Here is a 13840-nt window from a genome sequence, read left to right as displayed (position 1 = left end):
TCCATATCTGTCGGTCAGATGTGAATTAATCAATAAACAGAGGAAACTTCTTATTATAATAGTATTTGGGTTTATTCCAGAGTAGAGATCTTACAAGCGTCGGAAAAGCATGGTTCCAGATATATTCTTCTGAAGTTTAAACAGAGATACAGAGTTGTATACACAGTGTGGGTTTACGCCTTGACCGCCTTCCGTCATCACGTCAGCAGTTGTCTGTGGCCCCAGCTTGCTTCTTGTCCTCGGCAACTAGGTTCACGGCGACCTCGATACTGTAAACAATTCCGAGATGAACCTACTATCTTAATATTGTTGAAAAACAAAGTTGCAGGCACTGCCTGAGGGACCCAGGAGGTTTAACCAAATTGTCACACAAGAGGCAGGCTGGCTAGCAAATATGAACAAGCACATACAAATGAAATATATCTTTATCAGATTGATAAATACATATTTATAGATCTATCAGTTCCAATCCGCAGTGTCCATTGTTTTTAGACAATAGGGGGAACCAAACCAAAACAATTCTTGATTTAGGTTACAACATTGGTTGTTTGTTTTAGGCCATGAAAAGTGGGATTAAAATGCTGGTACCTAGGAAACCATGACTCTTTTGGATGTCATTCAGATGCTCCATTGAGTGAAAAAGAGTGCGCTTCTGTTAATTATGATTATTGGCACTTTTTATGCTTTTTTTTCAGACAGGAGAGTGGTAAGACACAGGTAAATAAGAGCAGGGAGAAACATGCAAGACAAGACTGAGGACAGATTCAAACCCGGGTGTTCCCACTCGCTATAGGATTATAATTATGGTCTGCAGTGTTGGTGGAGAAGATTCATGTAAAAACTACTTTACTTATTTAGTTCCAGTTACTAAGGCGGGAACTAAAGTGTAATAACACCCTCATGTTATTATGAATCATCCCTGTGTGAGCACATTTTTTATTTAAGGCATTTTACCAACATTCATCTAGAGACTTACCATAGGAAGAAGAAGCGGTTTGTACTTACTTCCTCACAATTTCTGGAATGACTTAATTAGCAGTGCAGTGACTGATTTAGATATTTGAGGGCCTGAGAAAAATTCTGGTGTGCCACCCTCACTCCCAAATACTCTCCCTTTTCTATCCATCCTTATTACACATAACCTTCATTCCCCAGAGCTTTGATCTCTGTTAAAGACAGAGATCTACCAGCTGCTTTAATCTCAGAGTTTCTCTCACCTATCTTCAATCAAAGTGTCAAGTGTGTGCATTCACCACATGCCCCTACTTAATGGTTAGACCACCTAATAACCTGTACACTGTGATAACAACAAATAAATATTCTACACCTGTGGGCGTTAAGCCAAGGGGCCCAAGTGAAACATGAGGATCTGGGCCTTCAAGGAATCTGACACCCTCCCTGACAATAAACATCGGCAGTGTCTCAGGGGTAGAGTGGCCGGGTAGAGTGAACTGGAAAACCGCAAGGTTCCCAGTTCGATCCCGGGCTGGGGCTCTCCCCTAGAGTTAGTGTCGAAGTGTCCTTGCACAAGACGCTGAACCCCTAATTGCTCCAGATGAGCAAGTTCGTGCCTTGCATGGTCCATCGGTGTATGAATATGTGTGTGAATGGGTTAATGGGCACAATCAATGTAAAGCGCTTTGGATAAAAGCGCTATATGAATGCACCATTTACCATTTACCATCAGGAGAGAATGGGCACCCAGTGCCTGGCTGGCAGCAGCTGTGGATGTGAAAGTGTCCAGCAGCCAATCCAAACAGTTCTCTGTAGCCCTTCCTTCCTGCCACTGTGCCACACAATGGGAGGAGATGGAATTGGAGGTAGGCCTTATTGCCCAGATGGTTCAAATATGTTTATTGGAGAGAGGGGCAAGATCATAGAAGCCAACGCAGATGTAAAGTGCTGTCATGACAGAGGCTCTCCCTCCAGTGTGTGTGGGGATTTATCCTGTGCAGTCACAACCATAGACATATATCTATGGTCACAACCAGCTCAGAGCCCAATCATTTTTGGACTCTTGCCACAGGCACACACGCACGAACGCGCGCACGCACGCACACGCGCACACACACACACACACACACACACACACACACACACACACACACACACACACACACACTGTCTATCTGGGACAAAGCCGTGTATTAATTGTATTGATTAATAATTAATTCATATAATAATGTAATGTACTACCACCTCTCACCACAGCAGGGCGCCAGACATACGGAAGTAACTTTGCTCAGCACAGGAAGAGAGAGAAAAGGCGGAAGCGGTCTGAAAAATTGCAGACTGCAGCACCATCACTAGCGTCTACTGTCAGTTATTCCTTAATATCTGTATATATATTATATTAAATTATTATATTGTATTCACGCCGGTTATCGCGTCAAATATGTCCAAAAACACAGTGTCAGACCGGTTCAGGAAAGTAGACGTTGACGAATACGACGAGAACAAGTTCGTGGACGAGGACGACGGCGGTGAGAACCAGGGCGGCCCGGATGAAGCAGAAGTAGACGGACTTATAAGACAATATCCTTTTATTAGTATTATTCTTTCTTCATTGCATTTCCTTCTAATTCACATGTGTGTGTTTTTTAGCTTTACAAACTTAACAGTAGACATGTTGGTGCCACTTCTTGCAGAGCGAAGCGCATACAGTATTTAAAAGAAGGAAATCAATCTTATGACATGTCAAAAGACACACGGACACGGGCCTTTTGATTCCGAAAAGTCATGATTTATAACGGATCATTTTGTATCAGCTTACGATCAAGACTAATGTAAATGTAAATATACAGTAGCCTACTGTACATCCAAAGTGCTAAAGTTGTGTCGATTTAATTGCTGAGCTGTCAAGACTGAATGGCTTTCATTTGGGGCAGGGCGTGGTCCTCCTGTTTCCCCTTTTCACTATAATAATAATAACAATAATAATAATAATAATAATAATAATAACAATAATCAGTATAATTTAAGATACAAAACGGGTTGTTACTGAATCTGTATGCGTTTGTATATATTTTTGCTTGGTTTCTTGTCTTGGGTTATCAGATTGATTTGTGTCCACAGGTCCAGTGCAGTCAGATCATGTACACTTGGTTAATTAAGACCTGAGGCCGATTCTACAAATGCCTTCTAAATCAGTTCTCACACTTTCAACATCCCCCCCCCCCTGTAAACTGATTCAGACGCTTTCTTGGTTTTAATGGGTTAAGTAGTGCAGCTGTAATGTTATGGATCTGAAGCCTGCTGTTTTATTTCAGGTCACTCATTCCACACTGTCTACCTGATCCTAGAGAATTTAGGGGGAGCCCGGGAGGTGAACTCGAAGAAAACAAGTTCCTTTTTCAATCATACTGTAACATATATAAGGAGAAGAAGGAGATGGTAATTAGGCCTGACAACATCATTAACCCTTTAGCCATCCTCAGTCCACATGTTAAAGGTTTATGGTTTAAGATAAGTCACCTGAAGTCTTGTTTCCCCTTAAAATTGTATAGCTGACAAAGGGACAGTCTGTGTGCTGTGGTTTTGTATACACAGTACTGCATGTCTGTGTTCCTACATATACAGTATGTGGTCCTTGACTCTCATCTTCCACGGGGAACTTGAATGCTGCACTCCACGCAGTGCTGAAGAACCCTCCAATCAACACCAAGAACCAGAATGTTAAGGTACAAGTCTCATATAGAAACAGAATCTTATGATACCTGACTTAATATAGAAACGGAAACATTACTGTACCTGAATCACATAAACTGAACAGCTGACTATTAGATACGCACATTAAATACATCATCGGTTGTAGTAAGAATTGTGATAATAAGAAATCTTTTGGTTTGTTTTTCTTTCTTTCTCACAATTTCTTTCCCCACCTCTCTTGCCATCTCTTTCTCTCTGTCTTTCTCCATCGTTCTCTGCCTTGTCTCTGTGTGTAGGACCGTGCGGAGGCCTTGGTTTTGAAGGTGCTCAGTAGCTTTAAGAGCAGTGACATTGAGAAGGCTGTGGGCTCGCTGGACAAGGCAGGGGTAGACCTCCTGATGAAATACATCTATAGAGGGTTTGAGAAACCATCTGATCACAGCAGTGCCGTCCTGCTACAGTGGCACGAAAAGGTATGTAATGTGTGGATGTATGAATAATTTGTTTGAACTTGCAGTATTGATATAACATATAACAAACATAAAAATGTACTTATCCACTGTTTATAATTACGGTATGTATTGTCATGGTCCTGGTCTGTGAAATGTACTCTTATGATTTCCTTTATCTGTCGTCAACCTTGGCTGAACAAGGTTCACTTTGGGTGCTGAACCACTGGTTGAGGAAAGGAAAGACCACCTTAAATTAACTGTGTGTGTGTGTGTGTGTGTGTGTGTGTGTGTGTGTGTGTGTGTGTGTGTGTGTGTGTGTGTGTGTGTGTGTGTGTGTGTGTGTGTGTGTGTGTGTGTGTGTGTGTGTGTGTGTGTGTGTGTGTGTGTGTGTGTGTGTGTGTGTGTGTGTGTGTGTACACAGGCTCTGGCTGTGGGAGGACTGGGCTCTATCGTCAGAGTTCTGACCGCCAGGAAGACCGTCTGACCGCTAGAGAACAACCCCTCACTTACTGGACCTACCTGAAACTACCCAGTTTTATCCTCTCAATACAGGAATGTGACATTTTTTCTTGTTCTCAAGCATTTTCTTTTTATCATTTACGTACATGTGGGTGACTCCAATTATCTTTTCTTCTGGAACACCAGTTACTTCATTGTTTATGTGCTCACTGTGGCAATCAAATCCTTTGGATGGAGGCCTACCTCTATCAGAGGGTCTGATTGAGACCAAATGGGGAGGTGCTGGCACCAAACCCCCCCCCCACACCGTGGGTGACACGGCCGGCAGTGCAAATGGTACATTGTTGTGCTTCGCTCAGATCTTCGTTGTCTTCATCCAAGCCATCTGACATGCTTCACGCTCAGCTCTGAGCCAGCAGACGGCAGGCTGCCGACACACAACTCATTGGAAACAAGTTATTTCCTTTTCTCTCCTTGCCCTCTATTAGTCGCATAAAGTCACTGATTCCTGGGTTTGTGGGACTGAGAGGTTGTTCATGGAATCAACCTCTCATATACGGTTATTATTGTTTTCTTTCTTTCAAAGAAAGTCATGAGAAAACGAGAACCAACCGAGAAACTACAGATTATAATTTACCTTTCACCAGCACGCACGCGCACATGCACAAATAGCAGCCTATTAGAAGATTTACCATAATATAATAAATGTGCATAATTGCCATTCCTACTACAACCTGCAATGGAAACTAAACAGGCCTAAAGTAATAAATTAATATGCAACTAAAATGGCTTTCAACTCTGATACAAAATATACAGTAGCTTGAACCTTGTCTGCCTTTGTCATAAGTGGCATTAACGGCAGACGATGAAAGCTTATGGTGTTGAAACCAGTTTACTGGTTAGGCTTCATAGACTAAGCAAACACAAGCAAACTAATATTTGTCACAGCTGGTTCTGTTTTGACTGATACTGTAGCCCTCACATGAAACTAATGTCTGCTGAGGGAAAAATATTTCTCATACTCCCTGTTCTTTCTTGCAATAGTTGCCATAATTTACTGCATTGCCCCGTCTTCTTAGTGGAGCTCAAATTTATAAAGTGATTGAAACATACCCTTGTTCATCGTAACTTCAGCTATAACATTGGTATTAAATTGGTAATTATGTGGATCACCTGTTTGTCCAGTTTGGGCAATGGACATGTTGCTGAACTCTTGTTGGAACTAAACGTTGGCTGAAAATATGTAACAAAGTCGCACATGATATTATCAACATGGTGAAACACCCAACATTCTTAACATCAGCAGGCATTCAGTCGACAGTTTACTAAAGCAACATCCTGGCAGCAACAGGGTTTACCAATATCTACTGGATGGCTGAGTCTGGATAGATCCAAAAACGTTATCTGCCTGGAACTGTACATAAGAGCTCACTGTAAGATACACCATACAATAGGATGTAGAGAATCACTTATGTATAACTCGAGTGTGTGTGTTTCGGTGAGAGTGGTTGCTGGAGACTCACGGCCTCATTTATAAAGCTTGTGAACACCAAAAACACACCCTACAATTGGCTAATTTTCGCAAGAGAAAGGTGAGATTAAACTTAAATGTTTTTGGTCCCATATCCACGCCAAATATTAAGTATTGTGTGGGCACAACTAGAAATTGGCATGAGACATGGATAATAGATATAGAGTTCTCAAGGGTAAAAGTTCTTACAGATTTTTAATGATGGTGAGACTCAAGCCACCTGTGGAATCTCTTCATGTTTTCGTGTTTATCTGGAAAATATAATTTATGCAAAATTTCTCTTACTACATCAATCTGCGAAAATTGTGGAATGTTGGGTATACATTTGTAACCTGGTAAACCCTCCCTCCGGAAGTCTCATTTCCATTTGATTTCAGGAAATGAGATTTCCGGAGGGAGGGTTTACCAGGCTAATACATTTGAGGAGTCTTTCAGAATTGCTTTAATTGAATTCACTTCATACACATGGTTTAGAAATCTGTGATTATCATACACTGTTTCCTACTGTTTCCTATGTGTCTATTCAGTCATAAGCGTTGAATTTGGGATTGGTTTTGTACAAATGAGGCCTCTAGGCTCTTGGAAAGTAAGCATTGATGAGTGTGAGTGGGAAGTTTGGAAATGTGTGCAAAAGTTCATGGGAGGAAATATTGCCTTAAATAGAAATGTCCTAATTTTTTATGCTGTACATGTATTTGTGGGTGAAATAAAAAGCATACAATTATTTTTGCTTCTTTTATTTACACATAAAGCAAGTATGTTAAAAACATTAGGTTTTGTCCACAGGACACTAGATTACAATTATGATTACAATTTAAGCATTGACAAGCATTAACGCTCCAGAGCGATTTAAAAAAGTGCAAGATCGGAGTGAGTGACCTAAACACAAGTCAACAAATGAGTGACCGTGTAAATGGTCAGGTAATATGGAACAAGAAGTGATGCAATGAATGAGAAGTGCTACTTTAGGGGATGAGGTAGAGAGTCTGAAGAGGTTTGGGAGATACATGGCATAGTTGCATCACATACTGTGTGGTGGAGGGCAGTGGCGTTCCCAGGAATTACATTTAGGGCAGGCGAGATCCCCCCAAACAAGTTAACATCACTACACTGACTACAAAACTGAAAAACAATATGCAAGTATAATCAATCAATCAATTCTTCAGCGGTGGTCTCTTCCTGTTGTAGTTTAGTCATGAATAGCCTTGGAAACCCATGCTTTGTTTTTGTTACAAAAGTGTCTCAAGCTGCTCTCAGAGCCCCTTTTATGCCAGGCGAGTTCAGGTGATGGCCCAGACCCCCACCCCTGGCACTCCTGGTACCCCATGAAGACAAAGGAGCTTGTAGATCTGCTATTTTTGAAAAATCTCATGTTGTTGCCATGACACCTGCTGGCTGAAAAAAAGTCAATGCAGGGCTTTAGAAACGGCACTGACAACATAATTATTCATGGCGAGAGTAACATCCAGAGGAACACTTGAATCTAATGGAAAACTGTGGTAAATTACAGAGAGCATGGTGTGTTAAGACGCTGTCTCTGTGAGCCAGAGGTCATGGGTTTAAATCCAGCTAAAAGAGCGTTCCCCCAGAAGCATATTTAACAAATTGAAATCCAATCCTTCAAAGACTGACTGACACTAAAGCAACCTGTGATGAAACAGGAAACACCGCAACTCACTGTGTTGATATGCTCTATTACAAGAATAATCATCCAGGAAGGCAATACTGCGTGCATTTATTCAACGCAGCGGAGAATGGACCATTCCCATTGAAAAGCATTGGCAGAATCTGCCCATATAGGTAGAATCAAACTTTGTTGTGACCGTACCCTTACACATAGAAACCCCATATAAACTTTGCCTGAAAATTAATCTTTGAAATGTTTCATAGTTTTAGAAATATACTCCTTTAAAAGTTCAGAAATGTATAATGGAGGTCGATGGAGGATTTTGGCACCTAAAGAAACCTCAAAAAAACTTTTACCTAGAAACTCCATTCACAATTTTAAAATTCCACCTTACTGTGGACATGCATGCTTGAGATTTTTTGTAGTTTTGGAAATATTTAACTTTAAGCGACCAATGCATTGTCAATGCGGCAATGGACATTTAGAGGGAAACAAGTACAAACTTTGGCAGGCTACTAATCCTACATACTTACACCTAGTAACCCCCTTCATACTTTAAAATGTTCATCTTACTGTGGACATGTTTGCCTGAAAATGAATCTTTGAAATGTTTCATAGTTTTAGAAATATACTCCTTTAAAAGTTCAGAAATGTATAATGGAGGTCGATGGAGGATTTTGGCACCTAAAAAAGAACTCAAAAAAATTTTCACCTAGAAACTCCATTCACAATTTTAAAATTCCACCTTACTGTGGACATGCATGCTTGAGATTTTTTCTTTGAAATCATTTGTAGTTTTGGAAATATTTAACTTTAAGCGCCCAATGCATTGTCAATGCGGCAATGGACATTTAGAGGGAAATAAGTACAAACTTTGGCAGGCTACTAATCCTACATACTTACACCTAGTAACCCCCTTCATACTTTAAAATGTTCATCTTACTGTGGACATGTTTGCCTGAAAATGAATCTTTGAAATGTTTCATAGTTTTAGAAATATACTCTTTTAAAAGTTCAGAAATGTATAATGGAGGTCGATGGAGGATTTTGGCACCTAAAAAAGAACTCAAAAAAACTTTCACCTAGAAACTCCATTCACAATTTTAAAATTCCACCTTACTGTGGACATGCATGCTTGAGATTTTTTCTTTGAAATCATTTGTAGTTTTGGAAATATTTAACTTTAAGCGCCCAATGCATTGTCAATGGCAATGGCCACTTAAAGGAGAAAGAAATTAGTAGATCCATGGGAGCCAGGATGCTCAGATGCTGAATATCCTTTGTTAGGATTCGATCCCATGACCTTGTGGCCTGAAGTCAAAAGCTCATCCAACTGAGCTATTCAACCACACTGATCTTTGTATATGAAATTGGATTAATCTGATGGGTCATTCCTCCAAATGAATTAAAGGCATGAACTGTCCCTTTAATGTTGTCATTTTATCAACTGGCCCCTGGCCCCTTGCCATTTTGGTATTGTGGCCCACAGGTTCAGCTATTTGAGTATCCCTGCTCTATAGTATACATGTTAATATCGTTGCTGTCGGGCAGAAACCAGCTAACGAAACCAGCTAATGCCATTTTTCATAAATCAGTGCTATTCAACACCATTTAAGTCTGTGTGTTGATTAAAAAAATATTGAACCAATGAAAAGTATTCTAACAGCTTCTAACAAAACCAGCTAACTCCATTGGATCCTCAAACTGTCTGCTAAACCAGCTAACTCCACCAAAGGGGGGTGGAGTTAGCTGATTTTGCTGACTCCAGGTTCCACCCCCTTTTGACATGAAGCTGTTTGAAAACCACTGCGTTGATAAAACGAGGCAGCTGAATGGATAGAGAGGCCACCTGGCAAACAGAAGGTCACCGGTTCAAGTCCACGGTAATGTGTCAAAATGTCCATGCGGAAGACATTAAACCCTTAAGTGCTCCTCAATGGTAGACAAACTGAAGTGAAGATGAGAAGCAGACTATTAAATCCATGTGGGATTTAATAGTTTTATTATTAGAAGGGTGGGGTGTTGCAATGGCACTTCTTATTCCCCCCAACTAGCCCCTCCCCCTCCCCCCAACAGGACAACAGTTTTATGTTTGTTTGCCTCCCTGTAAATTTATCATTTATTTTCAGTGATGGAGACAAACCGTACACACATGTTATATTATTATTACATTACTCATTTACAGCAATGAAGTATATTTCTTTTCCTTCCACATACATCTACACCTTCATCAACACACTTAAAGGAGCACATTTTCAACATATCTTCGTGTATTTGCTCCTCACTCATGCTTATTAAAAGATGGAACCATGTCTGAGTGTCTATGAGGTGTGCGTATGTCCCACTCCCAGCCACCCGCCCCCACCCCGGCCATAGCAAAACTAGCAGATCGACAAAAAAAAACAAGACTCTCCCGACCAAAATCGTCAAGACACACCATCTCCGGTTTACTTCCCGTATCTGCATAGTCTCGCGTCTCGCGTAGCTATCTGCGTGAAGTGGGCGGACGCCTTTTTAGGAGACCGGAAGCAGGTTGGCGTCCACCCACTTCACGCAGATAGCTACGCGAGACGCGAGACTATGCAGATACGGGAAGTAAACCGGAGATGGTGTGTCTTGCCAAATTATGTTGTGCGAGTCTTGTTTTGTTTTTGTCGATCTGCTGTTTTTGCTGTTTTAGAATGTTTGTGCTGAAAAGTAACAGTTTTGGCAATAATGAGGTTTCCGCCCGACAGACAATATATTTATATTTATATTGTGCAAAATTGCTGCTATACGAAAACGTATTGTTACTGCACTGTTTCTTATTTTTATTTTCATTTCTAATAAAATGTCGCATTCTTCATTTTACGTATGGTCCAGTATATTAATTCATATCAGTCACTGTATTCCAGTGGGGCAAGGCAGCCTACTCTAAGTCTTAAACAAAATATATATAAAACATAACCCTAACCCTCAACAGTGGGATAAAATCAATATGGTAACGTCTTATGCAAACTGCAATACTGACCACGCCCCCAAGTGGGGGGTCTGGGAGTTTGACACTTTTATCAGCCTTTACTTACATACTCATAGGATCCATCCAAAAGTTAAAAGTAGCAATAAAAGAGCCATATTTAATAATAACCACTAGCCTAATTACTTAAAAATGACTATCTCCTTAAAATTGCATTGGCCACACAAAAAGGGTGGAATCCCCCAAAACAGGATAAGAACAGGAGAAATGGAAGAACAGGAGACGTCCAGGAGATGGGGTCAAATAACAGGATTCTCCTGGTGAGAACAGAAGGGTTGGCAGGTCTGACACACACACACACACACACACACGTCACACACACACATGTAAAGTTGTAGATAGAATAGAACAGTTCCACGCATGTACTGAGTTGCAGACAGGTAGTCTAACCTGTAAACATGTTTTCCATGTAATTTCCCCAACACTATGTACCAGTACGATAGGTTCTTGTGTAGGCTCGATATGTTTGCTCAATTATAAGTGTTGAATTTGGGGTTACAAATGAGGCCTCTCACCTCAGGAAACTAAGCATTGTTTGCAAACATTCACAGGATGAAATATTGGCTTACATTTTATGTATACTTTATAGCAGTATGATATGCTCTAGTGTAGGTGGAAGCTCTGGTTGTAGATCAGACCTGCTGCTTGGTGCAGGCTGGTGTTCCAATACTGCTCATAAACAGTCTGGGTCAGGTTGAGGTGGTCCTGGCTTCCAGGTGGCTTGGTTGTGGTTGTGGACTGGTTTCATGGTCCGGTCTATCCATGAGCCTGCTGGTGGAACACCTGTGGAAAGATATGCACTTGGATTCCTTCTTCATCTTGCTTTGAGGATCTTTTAAAAAGACTGTGCCTGCTGGTGCTTACAACAAAACTTAAAATAAAACTGAAACTGAATTATATTTTATTTCAAGCAAAGCATTGGAATCTTATATCCTTTTAGCCCAACACACACAATAATATTATATGATTACCAAAAAAAATCGCCGTCCAAAAATGATATGTATACATACTGTTAAAGGCCGGGTAGTGTGGAGTACTGTGCTTGGGGGTTCTCTGGTTTTTCCCTGAGCCTCTATCAGACTGACTGAGTCCCTGCTGAGACCCCCCTAGGGATCTGCTGTAGTCTTGAGACCGCGGCTGGGAACAGAACTGGGAAGGTTAAATATAATAACACATTGCTTCAGAAAAACTGTACTTAAACTCCACTGAGACTATTACTTAACTCAATGTGGCAATATTTAGTTTAAGGGACTTTCATAATCATTCTGCTTGTAGCTCTATAAATTAATGACGTTAATGGACTGTTTACTCAATTTTACAGCCTGTAATTCTTTCCATGCCTTCACACGTCATCTGTACTGAATTATAGAGTTTGCAACTTCAAGGATCTCTTTTGATACACTTTGATAAACTGAACATTGATAAGACCTTGTTTTAAACCGGTATGTTCAACACCACCACAACTTCAGATGAAGCCATATAAACCTTGTTCTCCGACGGCATATTTCCAGGAACACTTTGTGGCAGCCCTCTGAGGATTACCAGAGCAAACACAACAACAAATAATGTTGATTTGATAAGGAATACCTGTTCTGTGGCTGTGTCATAGTCAGGCTGAGGGAGTGTGAACAGTGAGGTGGCAAGGTTCTGCTGGCGTCCGCTCCAACTTGGCTGAAGGTGCTCAGAAGTCTCTGGAACAGAGCAGGAGTAGGAGCCAAGCTTGGAAAAAATAAAGGAAGAAATGGTCTAAGGATTAGGAACTTATTTATTTATTTTCTGTGAGGGTAAAATGAGGAATGTCAGTGAGATCCAGGGGGTTTGGTGTGGGGGCTAAGAAGAAGCATCCTGGGTTGTTTTGCAACCACAAGATAGCTGGGTTATGGGTCGAGAGTGTAAGAGATAGTACTGTTGTAAGCAGTCAAACTTATCACCCAATGAGTGGGCCGGTTCAATATGTGAAAGGGTGGATTGTGTATTTAGGACAAGTGGAAGTCAAACTCTTCCATTCAATTTACCTTTAGAGCAGGGGAGGGCGAGTAGGCTTCATATCTGCCTGCATACTGAGCAGTCCCAGAATAGACTCTGGGGGTCTCTTGTCTAGAGTATAGAGATGGCGGTCGATTCCTATCTGTGTAAGGAGAAGTCAGCTCAGGCTGCTTTGCTCCAGCGTAAAATCCATTTCTCTGTGGACCATCAGAGGGAGACGTTGGCTTGTATTTCAAGTTACCATTAACGTATTTGTCTTGTCCAGGGTAAGCAGATGTGATTCCGTGGTCCTGTGGGTATTGGGATGCCAGTCCATGCTGGTTTGCACCAGGGAAAACAGACATCGGTCCATAATTGGAAGATGGTAGCAGAGCATCTCTCCCCAGTCTGGAGGTAAGAGGTAGGCATTTTGCCAGTGGTGGAAGTTCCATAGAGGGAGCCAGTGAGTCAGACAGTACCACGATAGGAAATTTGAACAGCAGGTTACATGCGTTTTTTATGGACACAATGACCTGTGCAGAGACATGTTGAAGTTGACAAAAGGAGAGAGAGAGAAAAACATTAAATATACATAGATACATACATTTTGAACTTGTTCTTCCGAACTAAAAGCATAGCGCTGTTGAAGTGCTACTACTGAAACCTGAACTATACGTGTGGTTTGTCTCCACCACACACGCACGCGTGCACACGCGCACACACACACACACACACACACACACACACACACACACACACACACACACACACACACACACACACACACACACACACACACACACACACACACACCTGCAGGCGGTACTCCACTTTGAGGATGACACTGTTGAGGAGAGAGGGACTGCAGTCTGAAGGGAAGTTGATGACCGTGCTGAGTGTCTGATTGGTGTTGGGGGGAACAGTGTCCAGATTCTCTGTTGCCAGGTCTTTGGTGTTGACCTTCCTCTTTTTGGTCACCCCAGTGACCTGATGGCAAAACACAACAAGCAGATAGGAACGATGTGTCCAATCACTGCTAATGCCGCTACGTGCAATGATTAAGGATTAATCATTAATCATTAATCATTAGTCATAATTAATCATTAATCAATAGAACCAACTTTGGCCTGAACAAAGAGTAT

At 41.3% G+C, this 13840-nt stretch overlaps 1 protein-coding gene across 2 annotated transcripts; it reads left to right on the top strand.

The window, feature by feature from the left end:
• Positions 1 to 2259: 2259 nt before the first annotated feature.
• Positions 2260 to 6814, top strand: LOC308093882 (actin-related protein 2/3 complex subunit 5-like). 2 transcript variants are annotated; one of them, XR_013933908.1, is made up of 5 exons: positions 2260 to 2535; positions 3608 to 3680; positions 3945 to 4121; positions 4522 to 6402; positions 6486 to 6814. XR_013933908.1 is itself a non-coding variant. In XM_080440272.1 (4 exons), exons 1-4 carry the CDS (start codon positions 2396 to 2398, stop codon positions 4582 to 4584), a joined length of 453 nt encoding a protein of 150 aa, XP_080296398.1. In that variant the 5' UTR covers positions 2260 to 2395; the 3' UTR covers positions 4585 to 6453. The 2 variants fall into 2 exon arrangements, 1 of the variants encoding a protein (XP_080296398.1); XM_080440272.1 differs by lacking the exon at positions 6486 to 6814 and having other exon boundaries at positions 4522 to 6453.
• Positions 6815 to 13840: the final 7026 nt, after the last annotated feature.

The sequence above is a fragment of the Gymnoscopelus braueri genome (genome assembly GCF_963280865.1).
Source record: "Gymnoscopelus braueri genome assembly, chromosome: 10".
Classification (NCBI taxonomy): Eukaryota; Metazoa; Chordata; class Actinopteri; order Myctophiformes; family Myctophidae; genus Gymnoscopelus; species Gymnoscopelus braueri.
This window is presented reverse-complemented; position numbering and strand designations above follow the sequence as displayed.